General features: G+C 45.1%; 2 protein-coding genes across 2 annotated transcripts in view; both read left to right on the forward strand.

Moving 5' to 3' along the window:
• Nucleotides 1–243: 243 nt before the first annotated feature.
• LOC310813705 (uncharacterized protein) lies at nt 244–8,837 on the forward strand. Its single transcript, XM_083682797.1, has 2 exons — nt 244–3,014; nt 3,861–8,837. Exon 2 carries the CDS (start codon nt 3,979–3,981, stop codon nt 7,585–7,587), a length of 3,609 nt encoding a protein of 1,202 aa, XP_083538923.1. The 5' UTR covers nt 244–3,014; nt 3,861–3,978; the 3' UTR covers nt 7,588–8,837.
• Nucleotides 8,838–9,248: 411 nt separating this feature from the next.
• The window catches only part of aqr (aquarius intron-binding spliceosomal factor), a 50,281-nt gene continuing 42,094 nt past the window's right edge, over nt 9,249–17,435 (forward strand). Inside the window, exons 1-13 of the mRNA XM_083684109.1 lie at nt 9,249–9,317; nt 10,007–10,115; nt 10,306–10,362; nt 10,500–10,540; nt 11,100–11,135; nt 11,956–12,076; nt 12,583–12,723; nt 13,405–13,473; nt 13,686–13,786; nt 13,907–13,983; nt 15,203–15,267; nt 16,993–17,109; nt 17,323–17,435. The exon at nt 17,323–17,435 is cut by the window's right edge and continues 1 nt beyond it. Coding sequence (XP_083540235.1) covers nt 10,041–10,115; nt 10,306–10,362; nt 10,500–10,540; nt 11,100–11,135; nt 11,956–12,076; nt 12,583–12,723; nt 13,405–13,473; nt 13,686–13,786; nt 13,907–13,983; nt 15,203–15,267; nt 16,993–17,109; nt 17,323–17,435 — 1,013 coding nt within the window. The 5' untranslated portion in view covers nt 9,249–9,317; nt 10,007–10,040. The remainder of the gene's footprint in view (nt 9,318–10,006; nt 10,116–10,305; nt 10,363–10,499; nt 10,541–11,099; nt 11,136–11,955; nt 12,077–12,582; nt 12,724–13,404; nt 13,474–13,685; nt 13,787–13,906; nt 13,984–15,202; nt 15,268–16,992; nt 17,110–17,322) is intronic.

Raw genomic sequence — 17,435 nt, forward strand, 5'->3', positions numbered from 1 at the left:
CCTTCCCTGGATCTCCTGCTGCTCCTCATAGTCACGCTTAGCAGGCTAAACCCCCTAATACAAGTCCTGCCACTGCCACCACTCAAACCATCTGTGTCGTTGAAAACCTGTAGATTGACTAGGTTACTGGTCGTTCCTGTGGGTGGATGAGGATGGGGGGGTTGGGGAGGTGTGTGTGTGTGGGGGGGGGGGGGGGGGGGTGGATGAGGATGGATGAGGGTGACTTTGTTTGTTTGTCCCTCGCTCTCCATAGACCAGAGACGTGTTATTATTGTGTAATAGGCAATCAGAACCAAGCACCTGAAAAGATTAACCCTCTTTATGTTCCCCATCGATTCTAAGGCAGTCTGCTTAATGGGAGAGAGGCGCTTCACACACAGCTGCAGGGCAGGTCCTCCACACAGAGACAGTGAGAGAGAAAGAGACAGTAAGTGGGTGTGTGTGTGTGTGTGTGGGTGTGGGTGTGGTGTGTGTGTGTGGGTGTGGTGGGTGTGATGTGGTGTGTGTGTGTGCGGTGTGTGTGTGTGATGTGGTCGTGGTGTGAAGTAAACAACACCATTAACCATTGCTTCTGGAACATGTCTTTTCTCAAAGATCATGAGCCATATTGACGAGCTCAATTGGAATGCATCTTCACTGAGGCTATATTCCCCCCCATTGTTGTGGAGACAGCGAGAGCTGAGTGGGCTATTGATCTCTCCCCATCTGTTTGTTGTTCTCTGTGTTGTTATCAAAAATGTAACAATAGAGGCAAGCGGCAGAGCCTGAAGATTTTATTGAGGGTCTGGAAAAAAAAGAAGAAAAAAAAAGAAGCAAATAAACAAGCAATTATCTATGAGGCTGAGCAAACCAGTGCACCAATAAATATACGTTGTAAGTTTCGCCCGCGTGGTTTTTACCTGAAGGAAATGTAAGGACACAGATATGCAATATTCTCTGCAGCAGATGTCTGAAGAGCTAAAGAAAATCTAAAACGATAATCTGTTCTCGATATGGCTGTGCAACCACATCGATGAGACGCCCATACGTCCGTTTGACATCCCCTTGAATCGGATTGTAGAACATGGGATAAACCCAGTCAGCGTTTTAGTGATCTACAGTAACAATTCTGCAGCCAGTTCAATTTCAGCGCCGACCACAGCCGACCACTTGTCGATCAGCCCATTAGACAGGTTGTTATGTCCTTCACAGACAGACGAGCAGAGACAAGCAGCCCGTGTTGTCGCACCCTAACCAGAACCAGCGTGCAGGCATGCACTTTTATCCTCGGTGTAATTGCTCTTGTGTTTTTACCGTTATGTCTCATCTTAAAATGAATAAAGACAGGATGACATTTAGTTTTTCTGGGGTTTATTTTTTTTATTTTTTTATTTTTTTTTCCTCCCCCTCTCTCTCCAGAATGTGCATTCTCCACCGAAGAGACCTGCAACCACCCACACACACAAACTTGTTGTCACTGCTAACATTGTCCTTTGTGTGCAGTGTACCACCCTGGGGCTCTTGTCATTGTGGCGGGGCACATGGACTTTGACTGTGTGCTACCTCCTTCAGGCTACGCAGGCTGCTGTACCGCTCCCCCCCCCCTCCCCCTGGCAGTGGTCTACAGTGGGGGGAACCCATGTCAGAATGTCTCTGGGATCCAGACAGTGTGGCCAGTGTGACTGCTTCCATGCCACCGCGACTTACACGAATGTCATGTTTTGAATCTTTTTGGGATTGTTTTCAATTATCATTTCATTTTGTTGTATTTGTTCTTACTGAATTGGGAACACTAGCTAGCCAGCGATGACAAATCTACCACTGACATGTTGGGGTTACCAATGTAATACCCTAAACTTGGTTTTCAAACCAGGTTATTGAGTGGTGTCTGCAGCCCTCGTGTGGCTAAAATATGGTATTGCACACCCCAAATAGTAAAGCTTATTAGAGTGTTGGATTAAACTGTAAACCTACATTTTACATTTGACTTGACTTGATTTGCTTGTCTATTCATATCTAGTGTCTTTAAGTATTAAAGCCATCACATTTAAAGGTCACTAGGTACAGAGTGCAGACAGCTCGAGAGCAGAAAAGAGGGTTAACAGGTTAATTTGTAATTATGTTACAGGATGTGGGGATAGTTAAGGTAGAGGAAGAAGCAGAGCTAATGGCTTGTTTCTAAAGATGGACTGTTGATTAAAAACGGTACTTTATTCTCACAAACCTGTCTGACTTGTTCTAACTTGTTCTACATGTTACTGTGGGCTATGCATCACACAGATTCCTAGAATTCTTTGCCTTGTACTGATTGTCTCAGTGATGTTCAGTGTCCCATGTGGCCTCAGTGGGTTAAGGGCAGATTTGGTCCTTGGATCAAGTCGTAAGCTGTAGTAAGATTAAGTCTAGAGATGTTTTATAATTAGAGTTGGTGTCCCTGCAGGTGTGCTTATCTAGCTCCAATCCTATTAGGAATAACACCCTCAAAGTGTGTTTTCGTCTGTTTTCAAACGTGTGAATCTCATGCAAACAAATGTTATCTGATATATTGTTTTCTGATCTAAACATGACTGAACCACCTGGGTGCAACATATAAAAGGGTTATGTTTTTCGTTTAGACTTTATGTTATAAGGCACGTGCACTTTATACATACTGAAATTAAATAATCATGAACTGCTTGGGGATTCGTTTGTCAATTATCTGTAGATTTATTACACATATATATATAGATTGATTTCAAATTCATTAAATGTTGTCAGATATTTAACATAATTATAATCAATGTAATTTGTATTCCATTGACAATAGAGCTCAGAGTCTATAGAGGTGAATATATTTTCTGTATAATACAGTGTGGGAACGTTGAATAAATGCCATTGTTTCTTTCCGTGCGTTGTTAAGAGGCGGACACATGGTTATTGTTAGGTACTGGCCAACAGGCCAAAATACAGTTTACTTTCGATTTCTTGCAACAGATTGTGCGCCAATTTAATTTTCATTTGTCATCCCTTCTTACAATAATAGTGGGCTGTGTGCGGTGAGTATTTTACTGAATAAACATGAAAGATTAACCCGTTATTATTGCCGTTATCTTGGAGGTAGCTAGCTTGCTAGCTAGCGCTTTTGATATTGTATTGTGTTAAATTTTACAGAACGGGGGATGTGACATTATAATGCTGACAGACAACATGTTTTTTACTAAATGAATTACATGTGTGGATCAGCAGCTAGTCTTGGCTGACAAGGATGACCTTAGCTTACCACGACTGGCTAAATAATGCTAGTGAATGAATTTGTTAGCAAGGTAACTAACTAGCCTAGCACTGATATGCCCTAGAAAATTCTAGTCTGTAGGCCGTGCAGCGATAGATTCTATCAAACAATGGAGCCGCGAAGACATTACGAAGTGGTCTCTCAAACTAATGTTCTGCCATGACTCACCAATCTATAGAAATGTTTTACTGCTCGCGTCGTCAACTGCGTATCATGATTATGTTATTATCCAAAATTGAAAAGCACATTTTATCGACCGCACCCCCCAAATATATATCAGATGTGGTGATAAAAGTGTTCAATTTAGGACTAACGTATCTCACGGTCCCTAGATTGGTAATTTATGGCAGAATATTAACTCGAGAGAGAGGATTTTGTAATTTCTTGGCGGCTTCCTTGTTAGATCGTTGCATGATTAGAGTATATGCAATTTTCTGGGGCATATCAGGGCTACGTTATAACCAATGTTATCAGCTACAGTCAGATAAGTGTGCTACAGTACACTTTGAATTCCAATGTATTTATTGCTAATCTATTTTATTATAATTGAGGTCTCAAGTTCATAAAGACTGTTATGTCAAATTCTGATTTTGCTTTTTATGTATTATAGATAATAAACAAGAATCATCAAGTCAGATGATCACAACCCTTTTCTACCGGCTCAATTCAACAGTGTGGCTTTCGGAGGAGACAGATTTTTATCCCATCTGAAGAGGAACACAAACACAATGGAAGACAGCAATAAAATGGAAGAAAACAACACAATGGACGAAAGCGATACAATGGAAGAAAACGATACAGTGGACGAAAACGATACGACGGAAGAAAACAATACAACGGAAGAAAGCAATAAAGTGGAAGCAAGCAATAAGATAATGCATCAGTGTTCTGTTTGCCCAAAAACCTTCCCCACCGCCTCTAAACTCCAGAGACACCATCTCATCCACACAGACCAGAAGCCATTCGACTGTTTGGTGTGTGGCAAAGCCTTCCGACAATATGTCCACCTAAAGAGACATATAGAGACTCACGTAGGAAAAAATTGGGATCCTCTTGCAGACAGTTTCCAACATGTCAGTTTTACAAATGCAATAGAATCAGCATCTACCAGCCATGATGGACCGTCGCAGAGGAAATCGGGACATGATTTCAAGGCTAATATCCCTTTATCTCTAGCTGTGTCTCCCCACACAGACAAGACAAAGCAGGGGACACCACCAAAGACTTACAATATAGCCCCTGTGATCAAAGAGCAGCGTCAACTTATCCGACCACCTTCCGCTGGAGATGAGGCCTTTGTCGGCCAACAAAGGAACATACCACCAGATAGACAGCTCCCTACAAACCCCACACTGTTAGATAACATGGCTAGTTCTGCTGCCGTGGAGAACTCTGTTTGTAAGACGGACACGACTCAAACATGCACATTCTGTCAGAAGTCTCTCAGCTCATTTCACCAGCTTCAGAGGCACTTATTAGTTCATAGTCAGCTAAGACCCTTTGAGTGCAGTGCGTGCGGGACGACCTTCAAACAAAAAGCCAGTTTGAAAAGGCACTTTCAGATACATGTACGCACTGGTTTTTCTGATATCCTCAGAGGTCAAATGAAGGTAAACCACCAATGTCCAACCTGTTTGAAAACGTTCTGTTCACCATCCAAATTAAAGCGTCATTTTCTTACTCATACTGGTCAGAGGCCGTTCATCTGCGGGGACTGTGGGAAGACATTCAGGCAGATCTCCCACCTGAAAACCCATGCTCATAGGACGTCACACAATATCACAAATCCGTTTGTGTATGATCTACCGAGAGCAAAAGAAACAGGTGCCAAGACTGACAGTATGAGCCAGAGTGGTCACAGTGAGTCAACGTCTTCAGATTTACCATTTTCCAGCATGGATTTTCCTGAGATTACTCCTGCGGGGATGGAGCTACAGAGGGAATTAAGTGGCAGCGCCCTACAGGACCGAGACAAGTTAGAAGAGAGGTCTACGGCTGCTGTCAAGATGGAGCAGCATGGAAACAGTGCTAATCACTACCAGTGTAGCATTTGCTCAAAGACGTTCAACAGTTTAGTTAAACACAGGCAGCATTATATGAACCATAAAGAGTCCAGACCCTTCCAGTGTCCTGTCTGCAGCAGGGCATTCCGTCTGGCCGTGCATCTAAAAAGGCACCAGATCAGTCACAAATATCAAGACTTTCAAAATAGAAGTAAGATGGAGGATGAGCCAGGCAATGCTGTGTCAGAATCTATGAATACTCACCACAATCCTGAGCAACGAATAGCTTCTCCACAACCTATGGATGTGAATGCTCTTGGCCTTAATGTTATCGTGAAACCAGAGAACTGGAAGCCAAATTCCCACGATGATCAAGCCCCTCCACTTCAGGGAGGTGAGTCACCTAACATATCTGACCTGGAGAGTGAATCAGGTCACAGTCACACCGAGAGCCTGCAGGAGAATCAGAGGATCAGGCACAAATCCCATCAGTGTAACGCCTGCCTGAAATCTTTTCCATCTCCGTCCAAACTACAGAGGCATATGTTGACCCATACTGGACAGAGGCCCTTTGGGTGCCACGCATGTGGGAAAAGATTCAGTCAGCTCAGTCACTTGAGAATCCACTCTCGCACCAGAAATTGCAAGCAGAGATTGTCACATTCTACCACACCGCCATCAGGCGAGGCTACGTATGACACAGAGGATCCAGCCAATGTCCCGTTTCAGGAAAAGCTTCCCAAAAAGCACAACTCTCCACCAGAGAAACCGTGGGACCAAGCCAGTGCATGTGGGTGGAGTGAAAGCTATAGTAAAAAGCAGGGGTTTCAGAGCTCATCACCCTCAAGCCCCAAACCTCAGAGACGGCTCTTAACTTCTGTAAAGAAGTCCTACAAATGCAATATGTGTAGACATACGTTTCAGGAGCCGGCTCAATTGGAACTTCATGCTCGCTCCTGTTCCAAGATTGATGGAGATGATAAGGCTAGTCATGATGGTGGTTCATGTTCTTACCAAATGCCATTAGAAACAGCAGCAAATGCATACCCTGAAAACCTCTCAACAGGAAAGGATCACGGGGTCCTGTTAGACGCTCTTAACTCTGTGGGGAATGCAAACAATCCCAAACACGAGTGCGTGTTATGTTTCAAACACTTCCCGTCTGCATCGAAACTGCGAAGACACAACATGGTGCACACTGACCTGAGACCCTTCCGATGCCTGACGTGTCGCAAAACATTCAGACAGGCTGTCCACCTTAAAGTCCATGAGAGAACCCACGCCAAGCGGAGACCCGTCAGACAGTCCTTTCACTCAGGAAAGAACATTAACATGAGAGTGAAAAGGAGGAGGAGACAACAACTTCAGTACCCTAAAGTCCGCAGTCAAGTTCCTCAAACAAGTGGTGCAAATGAATGGAGGCCAATTCAAGAACATTTTGAGGACACCTTTGATAATCAAGGGAAAACGGCTGTTAATGACGGCAGTGACATGAATGAAAGAGCCATACCAGAGAAAATGAACATGCTCAACAACTCCATGATTACGAGCAAAGTGACTCACGGTAAAAGGAAAGCTCACGTGTGCGCTATTTGCCAGAAGGGCTTTGACACTCCATCCAAGCTCTCCAGACATGTCGTCATTCACACTGGGGTGAGGCCATTCAAATGCGGGTCGTGTAGCAAATCCTTCGGACAGCTTTGCCACTTGAAAAACCATGAACGCACCCATGAGAATAGAGCAAGTTGTGAAGTCCAGGGAATCAGAAAAAGAGACACGCCCGGGAAGTACCCTTCAGACTACACTATCCCAGAAGCCCTTGCCTCCGCTCATCTCGCGAACGAGAAGCGTAGAGAGGCTAGTACCCAGTGCAATTTCAATAAGTGCATTGAGTGTCATAGTCAGTTTTTGACTTTCTCGGAGCTCGCCGCACACCTTGAAGTTCACAGGGCGGTCCACAACCAAGAGAGGGCGGGTCCCAGTTCATTGCAACAGGGAGTGGGGGACAACCTGCATTATACACAGATGACATTTCAAACCAACAGAGTCATAGATGACGCATATAGTCATAAGGTGCCTATTCAGAACGAAAGATGCGGGGCTTCTATGCCCGAGGTGCCATTACCGGCAGAAATGTGTAGTTACGGCTGGAGTGAACCTCTCAGCATGTCCTTCCATTGTGACAAATGCATCAGGTGTTTTGAAACGGAGAGAGATCTCCAGCTACACAAGTGTGTCTTGGGAAGTCAAATCGGGGTTACTCACTATGGTCAATATCAGTGTGCTATTTGCTTCAAGAATTGCATGTCTCCATCCAAACTCAAAAGACATTGAGAGTGTTTGAGAGCATCGGTTTTGAGCAGTTACCAGATACTGATCGCTGCCTTTCAATACCCGTTGCATGATGGGGATAAATGTGTGTCCCAACTTGCTAAAAAAAAAATACAAAGATGTGTAGACTGGTAGGATATGCATAAATATGATATTAGAGAGATCTGTCGATTGAGCATACAGTATATGTTGAGTTGATGGTTGTGTATTATGTGGTGGTTATTCAAAAAGAATTCATAGGACATTCTATTGAGGATTTTAAACAATAGCAGCCATGTTTTCAAGCCATGCAGTCAGAAATAAACTACTTCCAACTTGAGACTGCACAGATGCAGTGTCCCTGCCTCGATTAGAGTCTGGTTGGACCTGGAACTCAAACAAGCCTATTGTTTCCTACAAAGACCGTGTGAGTGTTGTGGAAAGACTTTTACACAGTCCTTCCATCTAAAGACGCATCATCAAAGCGCTCATAATTAGTGAAAGGGCATCGTCAACCGTCTTAGAAATGAAAGCCCTCCTTGTGAACAGAATGTTTTGTTTGTTATTCATTTGTATATCTAATGTTATTTCATTTATCTTATCCCAGTTTATAATCCAGTATGCTTATTTTACAATGTATGCCTTACATACTTCATCTTTTAGATTACTATGTTTTTCTTTATTAGATTAGTGTTGTGTGCATGCCTTGTGAGATTTTCTTGTTGTGATGTTTTGATTCCAATGTTTGCTTTGATATCACTGTTAAGTGTTCTATGGTTTCCAATGAAGATGTGTATTATTTCTTTGGGCAGAGTTACTTTAAAGGTGCTATCTGTAATTCAAAAAACAAAGCGGTTCCCTGCCACTTCTTTGGTAAACAGCTGGGGGATGGGGCTGGAGAAATGTAACCACTCTCAATTTCATAGACAGAGCTATGGATGCAAGAACTTACCATCCCTGAGATCAAAATATGGTTATATATTTAATATATAGTTTTAACAATATTTTTAAGCTATACAGTGTTTGTTTACAATTGCATCATTTACAAACAATGGAGTAAAACCAACCTATATGTCGGGTTCTGATTGGGTAAGACGGTTGAACTAAGCTCATGAGGCATTTAGAAGTTATGTTCTTCAAGAATCAATGTCTATATGTAATTCATGTAAAAAAATAAAATAATAATGTATGTACCAATTACAGATTGCCCCTTTAAAAAATGTTGCAATGTTGTGATGTCATCTCCCAGTCTGTGTGACTTGCTTGCTCTGAAATAATAAATGTATTAACATGTCTCTGCTGTCTGTTGCTTTATTTCAAGAGGCATTTGTTCAATAATATTTCTGATCCATATTCATATATCTATAGGTCACACTCTGACTTGATCCATTACTATGGATATTCTCCCTCATACAGGTAGACATTGTAAATGTAAACCATGTAGCAATGTAGTCTATATTAATATGAAAATCAATACGTTCATATTTACCCTATGATAATAATCAACCACCTCTCATCCTATACTGTAGGGTTGAATAGGCTTTTAGGATTTTACTCCTTCATTTTGCCTTTGATTCTGCCTATGCTTACAACTTAGGAACCGATATACATTTATATCACTGATAGGAACCCGTAGTGCTGTACCTTGTTGCCACAGGACATTCTTGTGTGCGCGCAGGAAGTGTGTCGCACATAACGCGTTTTCCTTGTGTACATGCGTAGCGGGAATAACACTGATGTTTTAAAACACGAAGGTTTGTGTCTTCAATCGTGTCATTTTGTCGAAAGCATTGAAATATCACTAAAAGTTAGGTTATGAAATAACTAGTTTGTTGATGCTAGCTACAGATTATTAGCACACTTGACAGCTATTTGATTGTGATTTTGAAGTGGCCAGTTTGCTAGTTATTCTTGCTAGTTTTTAGGAAGCAAGCTAGTTGATACTTTTTCTCTTAAGTAAGCCACTACGCTCGTCGATGTCGACTAGACAAATGAAACATAGATCAAATATACATACTTACGTGTGAGTAGCTGTTATCAAAGCGCCATTGATTTGTATACTGGGAGTGAGTGTATTGGTGGAGTAGTGAGTTGTGAGAACAGCTAATTTCACTCTTAAAAACATAAGAGTAGAACAGTGTATGCGGTGTACCTCATCATAACCAAAGCTATAACGACTTGATACTGTATTGTTTATGTGTTTGTTGACATACAGTAGGATATTTTCTAATCAAGTGTAGCTATAGCTTGAAATCATGTTCTAAAAAGCTAATGCGCTGCTCGTATGGAATGTAGTCCATTGAGCACAACAGAGAGGTCAGAGAAATCTATTGCTATTTGCATGTTAAAATGCGTTTTCCCCATTGTTTACATACTGGTGACCCCGTTGCTTTAAATAGCTAAGCTCCTATGTTCTTATTGCCTCCCCGTATATCCTTTCCAGAAAGGCTTGCTAACGTTAGCTGGTGAAGACAGATATGGAGAAGGCAACCCCTGCGAAGAAAGTGTCTGCGCCCTCTGTATCCCAAATTAATGCAGAGTATGTCACACAGGTAAGTGCCACTATTTTACACAGCAAGCAATGTTAATTAGTCAGTGTCCCTAGCCGTCACTGCTAGGAAACGTGAAGTCTGAGGTTGTGATTGGATCTATGGCTATATCAGTGTGCGTTTATAATAGAGCAAGGGCACTGTTATAATGTGACTGGTGTGGTCCTAATGGCACCTATCTCTCTTTTAAAAGTTGGCTAACAGATATTGGGCCCCCCATGCCAAGAATAAACTACCCTTTGACCCGAAGGTGAGTTTCTGTAATATTGTTTTCTGTTTTACTGTTTTCTCATTACATTACGAATGGGTGTAATGAATGAAAGTGTTGTTGCTTGTAGATTGTCAGCTTGCTCTAACTCAAACTTATTGTGATTGTCACCGATTCAGGTCCTGGAAGATGTTTATGAGAAAGAGATTCTCAAATCCAAGTAAGTGAATTGAGGTCTTGAACTGTTTGTCCTGTGTCATCTTGAGTTGCATGAACTTAAAGGAACATTTCACAGATTGTCACCATGACTCAACAGCAATTATTAGTGGTCTTTGTTGTCTAAATGGCCAGGAAATGTTTTAAAAAGTGACCAAATAAGCAAGAAAATAGCCTTTTATTGGACCTGGAAATAATATGTCTGAATGATTAACTCCTACAACATCCAGAGTGCTTTTTGCCTCCCAGCCAAGCTAAGATGCATGTGCTAGAACGGTGCTTATGGATGTAAACAAACCAGTAGCTAAATCAAAAACAATAGCCTCACTCCTCCCGAAAGCTCCTTGTAGTTTTCAAAAACCATGTGTTCACCCTCAAAAAGCTCACTCTCAGGGTAAAGTCCTCAAACTAGCGATACCTAGCTTTTGATCAACTGAAGGTGCGTGGAAGCTGTTTTCACATGCCCACACGTTCCTCAGGGGATCTGGACAATGATTTTGAGGTCATAAATCGGTGAAGTGTCCATTTAACCAATGTCTAATTTTCTGTGATTTCATTTCCAGGTTCGCGATAAGGAAAATCATGTTGCTGGAGTTCAGGTGGGTGTTTGACCCATCATCTTAAGACACAGTACATCATCATCAACAATTTGTAGTTTCTAACATATCATCATCATCATCATCATGCCCTTGACAAGAAGTTACATTGTGTGTCTGTTTTTATTGATTTGTCGAAGGCATTTGACACAGTGGACCATACCTTGTTGGTGCAAAGGTTGAAATGTTGTGGATTTCCTGGTCATGCTCTTGATTGGTTGGGGTTATGCTCTCCACAGTGCTGTGGGCTGGTCATCATTGACTCTGCGTAGGCTCAAACATTGGTAGACTCTGATTTATAAGGTCATACTGGGTAAAATGCCACTTTATCTTTGCTCCTATTTGATTAGGTCAGAAAATAAATATCAGTTATGGTCTCACTCGCACTTGCTTTTAACGGTCCCAAAAATAAGAAGAGGTCATGGTAGAAATAGTTTTAGCTACTCAGCTCCGTGGTCCTGGAATTCTCTCCAGAACTGTTTACAACTTAAGGATCTGGTCACTTTGGTGGAGTTGAAACACTTGGTCGATGCAAAAATCACAAATGAGTGTAACTGTCATTAGGACAGCTGTTTTTAGTTATGATGTTTGTTTCTGTATGTATCTGTTGTACTGTATGTGTGTCCATAGTTTGTTCAATGTTGTGTCTGTGTATGTAAGTTGTTTTGTCTGAAACTTTCTTCCCCCTGCTGCTGTCCAAACAGGTCTCTCTTGAAAAAGAGAATTTATCTCAATGAGACACATGTATAAATAATGGTTAAAAAACCCAAAAACATCATCAGTATTTTCCAGGTTCTAACATACAGTTGCTTGTGCCTCACAGCCAGTACCTGGAGAACTATCTGTGGGTGAACTATGCTCCGGAGGTGTCCAGTAACGCCTACCTCATGTCCATCTGCTGCATCGTCAACGAGAAGTTCCGGGAGAACGTTCCTGCCTGGGAGGTAAGAGCTGGGATGTTATATATGCCATTAAGCTGACGCTTTTATCCAAAGTTCATCCAGTGATTTTTCAGTATATATGGTCCCAGCGGGAATTGAACCCCCAACCTAAGCGTTGTTAGCGCCATGCTCTACCAACTGAGCCACAGAGGACTCTGTGTTACTACTAGGCCTATGCTAGAGCTCAGGCTGGTTTGCAGAACATAATGTAAACACTTGTTGTTTTTTTAAAATCATTTTTCGACTGGCACTTCAGAATGCACTACAGACCCATTAGTCTGAGAATGTGTACGAGTAGAATTGTGCTATACATTTTCCAAAGAGAGGCTCTTACACCTTCAAGATGAAGGAGCCAGACATTCTTCATCATTAGCACTGCGGTGTACCGGACAGATTCACCATCACCACCCAGAGCTACCAGCTCGAGCCAGTGTCGATGGGTTTCCTCTGGTAGCAGTGGAATTCCTAGTGTAACCCCTTGGTTTTCTTTTTTTTTTTTTTTTCACCAGGTGTTTAAGAAGGCGTCCAGCCACTTCCCCTTCTTCTTTCAGTGCGTGATGCAGGCCGTGCTGACGGGGGACGAGGCTGGTCTGTCTCTGAAGGAGCAGACTGTCCTCCTGGTCTTCCTGGACCACTGCTTCAACAGCCTGGTGGGTTCAGGACCGTCGTCACCAAGCACTGACTGTCTCTGTGGTCTGTCTGTCTGGTCTGTCTGTCTGCCTGCCTGCCTGCCTCCCTCCCTCCCACCAAAATGGAAACTTGACATTGAATTCACACGTTAACACGTATAGCCTTTTAACAGATTTAACTCATTCAGAGTGACGCATAACACGTTAACTGAAGGTCAGTAGCTTTGATAAGGGGGCTGAAAAGAGCCACATCATAGGTACCTCCAACCTTCAGGCAGTCAGTGCACTTATTGGCGTGGTGCTCGAGTGAGAGGTTTTTTGAAGCGTGTTGTTTGGTGGAATGTCCACTGGATGGCAGTATAGCGCTTCAAAACATTGTGTGATCATACGCTTGATCCTAACGCATCAGTATTCTGAAGTCCCGCTCAGCGCCATGGGGAGCCACTGCGGAAGTCTCACTCTGTTTTTATGGCCCTGTTTCTCTGGATGTTTGCAGTGCAACAGAGCCATTTGCGTACATTTTTAGATGTTAGTGTTAATGTTCGGGTGGCGAGGCAATGGTCTGTCATATACGATATATTTGCTAAATCTCATCTCTCTTTTTCATAACTCTTCCCCCCTCCCTCTCCCTCCCTCTCTCTCTCTCTCTCTCTCTCTCCCTCCCTCTCTCTCTCTCTCTCTCCCCCCTCTTCTCTCTCTCAGGAGGTGGACTTGATTAGAGAGCAGGTGCAGCAGCTCATCTCTCTGCCCATGTGGATGTGTCTCATACCAGTAAGAGCTTTCTTCTCTCTACCCTACTCCTGTCTCTCCATAGGGCGGTCCTATACTATGACATCACACAATGTTATTCGAATGATGGAATTTTTCTCTCAGAAATGGGAAAACGCCGGAAAAAAAAAAAGATTCCCGTAGGTTTGCTTTCACTTCATTGCCCGTCCTGACGTGAAGGTCGACTGATCGATCCGTCTGTCCCATGTTTGCAGTCAAGACTGCAGCACGAGCTGAAGAAAGTTCCCAAGCTCCAGAAGTTCTGGAACCTGATCAAGAAGAATTACGACAAGATGGAGGCCGAAGACTCCGAGCGGTAAGTCGAGACCGTCCCCTTCCCTTTCCCTCCGAGGCTCCTCTGCCCTACGGAGACTCGGACGTCAGAGTGACGTCAATCTCTGATCGCCGTCTCCTGTCTTTTTTTTCTCTCTCTCAGAGCCAAGAAAGAGAGGACCTTCCTCTCGGAGCTCATTAACAAGTTCCTGGGAGTCCTGACGTCCATCTCCCCCACAGGTAAACGTCCTGATTCGTTGACGACGCTGCCTTTCATTCCGCACGCAAGCAGGGGCCTCATAGGGAAACCTGGATGTGTCTGTGTGTGGATGTGTGTGTCTTCAGGCCTAAAAAAAAAAAGAATGACTGTCATTACCACTGTAATACTGAGAGCCCTACTTTTTTACTCAAGTTCAAGCGCCTAGCCGCCGTGTATGAGAGCCGTGAATGGTCTCCAGGCCTCCGTGGCAGAGCGGGCCAACCCGTAGACGACACGCGCAGGCTGATCTGATGGCCTCTTTCTGTCTGCGTTGAGCGTCCTCCCTGGCATTTAGACGGTCCCCCCCCCAGCCCCAGCCCCAGCCCCCCCCCCCCCCCCCCCCGGTGCCACCCTGTCCTCCATGTCGGCTCAGAGCTCGTTACCTGTGGGAGACGCACCTCTTCGCCCCCATCCGTCAGCGGCTCAAGTTCATCCCTCCTTTTCCTCCCTGACCTGACCCACCTATGAAAGAGCAACTCGTCCAGCTGCCCCCCCCCCCCCACCCACCCCCACCCCCACCACCACCACCCCCCTGCCCATGGCGACAGTTGCCCTGCCCTAATCTAAGCAGACACGGCGGCCCCCCACCTGCTCGCTCAGAATAGCTCTCCACATGGGAGGGATCTTTGTGTGTGTGTCTGTGTGTGTGTGTCTGTGTCTGTGTGTGTGTGTGTGTGTTTGTGTGTGTGCGTGTGCGTGTGCGTGGACGGTACGTGAGACATGTAGCAGCGTGGTGAAGGGGGGTCCCGCTGGGCCCTAGACTCTAATCTACCCTGTCAGGCCCCAATTACACACACACACACACACACCCCCCTAATGAGGACTGAACTCCCAGCATGCTGCGGTGCCTGGGAGAGACGTGGCTTCCTGGCCGCGCTCACACACACAGCATGGGCTTATGGTGTTGTCCACAGTCGTTTGCTGTTCTCATGTCTCTGCTGAAAAACACTCCATTCCCCTAATCCCCCTCTGTGTGTGTGTCTGTCTGTCTGTCTGTCTGTCTGTCTCTGTGTGTCTGTATGTCTGTCTGTCTGTGTGTGTGTGTCTGTCTGTCTGTCTGTGTGTGTCTGTCTATCTGTCTCTGTATGTCTGTGTGTCTGTCTGTCTGTCTGTCTGTCTGTGTGTGTGTGTGTGTGTAATGTTATGTATGGTATTACCTGAGCTGAAGTAACTCCCACCCTGTACTGTGTGTTTGTCCAGGCCCCGTCCCCATGGAGAAGGTGCACTACTGCGAGAGGTTCGTTGAGCTCATGATTGACCTGGAGGTAAGAAACAACCGTGTGATTTACCTCAAAACACTCTTTGTTCCCCTTCCTATGAACACACCCCCGTGACACGGGCTTTCTGACCTTCTCTCCCATCGCATCCATTCAAGGAAATGTACAGTGTGTGTGTGTGTGTGTGTGTGTGTGTGTGTGTACAAGAGCTTAGTAGATGCTGACGTAGAAGATGCTGACAATCGCAACCATCCATTTATGTCCATCCTGACCTTTTAGTGTATTTCTCTAGCAGAGCCCCTCTGCGCCGTGTGTGTGTTTGGTCCCTCTGCGCCGTGTGTGTGTTTGGTCCCTCTGCACCGTGTGTGTTTGGTCCCCGAGAGTCCTGAATGAATGGCCTTTGATCACGGATAGAGGGAAACGATTTCCTATTCCCAGCCTATGGAGTTTAATAGTAGGTTGGAAGGTGTTAAAAGAGGATGTTTTCTTGTCCCGGGGGGGGCGGCCAGCTCCGGTTTTATGACCCCAGGAAGAACGCCGTCACGTCGTCAAGACGGTTCCCTGCCCTACCCCCTACCCCGGGCCCGCACGGCGCTCCGGTTACCTCGGAGGAAGCGGGGATGAATTGACCCCCCCCCCCCCCCCCCACGGTCAGATCACAGGCTATCCTCTCTTTTCCTGGCAGCGGCGAAGAGAGGCGGCACTGCTATCGTTTTCCACAAGCCTCGGCCTGAAACCCGATACTTCCCCCGTGACGATGCCCTGGGACAATTTAGGAATGGAAAAGATCCAACCCTACCCCGCCCCCGCCCCCTACCCCCCAACCCACCCCACCCCCCGTTTAGTGTCTGTTAGGGCGAGCTGTCAGGGGACGCTGTCGTGATCAAAGATGGCGGTCAGAGATAAAAGGTTTGTCAGGAGAGAGGAGAGGAGAGGAGGCGGCGGTGGCGGTATCATTTGGTCCGGCTGCCCTCGTTGTAGACGGGAATTCAAAGGAGTTTTCTTCAGCCATGTTTGTGTCACATCGGTGTTCTTTTCTGGTGGATTTTTTTTTTTTTTTTTTTTTTAGTGGGTTCATATTTCATATCAGTGGGTTCATATTTCATATCATATTTCATTTGATAATGAATCGTTGCTTCAATGGGTGCCACTCGTTTGCTGTCGTTGACTCATAGCCTAAGCTTCTCTCTCTCTCTCTCTCTCTCTCTCTCTCTCTCTCTCTCTCTCTCTCTCTCTCTCTACACAAACTCCCTTTCCTCTCAAGTTAGGTGCTCCGTAAGAACTGCATATCCATAACAAAAAATGTCACCGATCCCGCGATGTTTTCATCTACTCCTCTTTCTCTACTCCTCTTCCACGATGTGGGAAAAGTCCAAACACAAAACCATCTCTACTAAAATAGCCCTCAGATCAATAAGGCTGTGTGTGTGTCTAATCTCAGCCTTCCTGCTGGGAAGACCGGTTGCTAGGTCAATGGATACCTGTGCTAAGAAGTGCGGTGGCTAGGTCAATGGATGGTGTGAGCCCCCGAGAGCCAGTCGATCCGTACCGGAACGAGTCCCGTCTCCGTACTTGCCTCCGTGGAGGGTGATCGCTGATCTTCTACGGTCTGATGGGTGAAAGTGAGAGGATTGAAGCAGAGCCTTCACGTCCTCCACCTGTCCCTGCATACACAGATCAGCGGTCAGCCTTCCTCCAGACATGGTGGAAGGACGGGAGGAATGTTTTCTAAAATGTTGTTGTGTGTGTGTGTCCGTGTCCGTCCGCCTCCAGGCCCTGCTGCCCACCCGCCGCTGGTTCAACACGGTGCTGGACGACTCTCACCTGGTGGTCAGCTGTCACCTGTCCAGCCTGATGCAGAGAGAGAAGGAGGGACACCTCTTCTGCCAGGTCAGATCTCTCACACACACACACACACACACACACACACACACTCACAAAGGAGAGGGCCACCTCCTTTGCCAGATCAGACCCCATACCACCCATCTCAATAGTGTGTGTGTGTGTGTGTGTGTGTGTGTGTGTGTGTGTGTGTGTGTGTGTGTGTGTGTGTGTGTGTGTGTGTGTGTGTGTGTGTGTGTGTGTTCATCTTCCTCCCTCTAGTTACTGGACATGCTGAAGTTTTACACAGGCTTTGAGATCAACGACCAGACAGGCAACGCCCTGACACAGAAGGAGATGACTACGCTGCACTACGACAGAATCACCTCTCTCCA

The sequence above is a fragment of the Argentina silus genome (genome assembly GCF_951799395.1).
Source record: "Argentina silus genome assembly, chromosome: 13".
Lineage (NCBI taxonomy): Eukaryota > Metazoa > Chordata > Actinopteri > Argentiniformes > Argentinidae > Argentina > Argentina silus.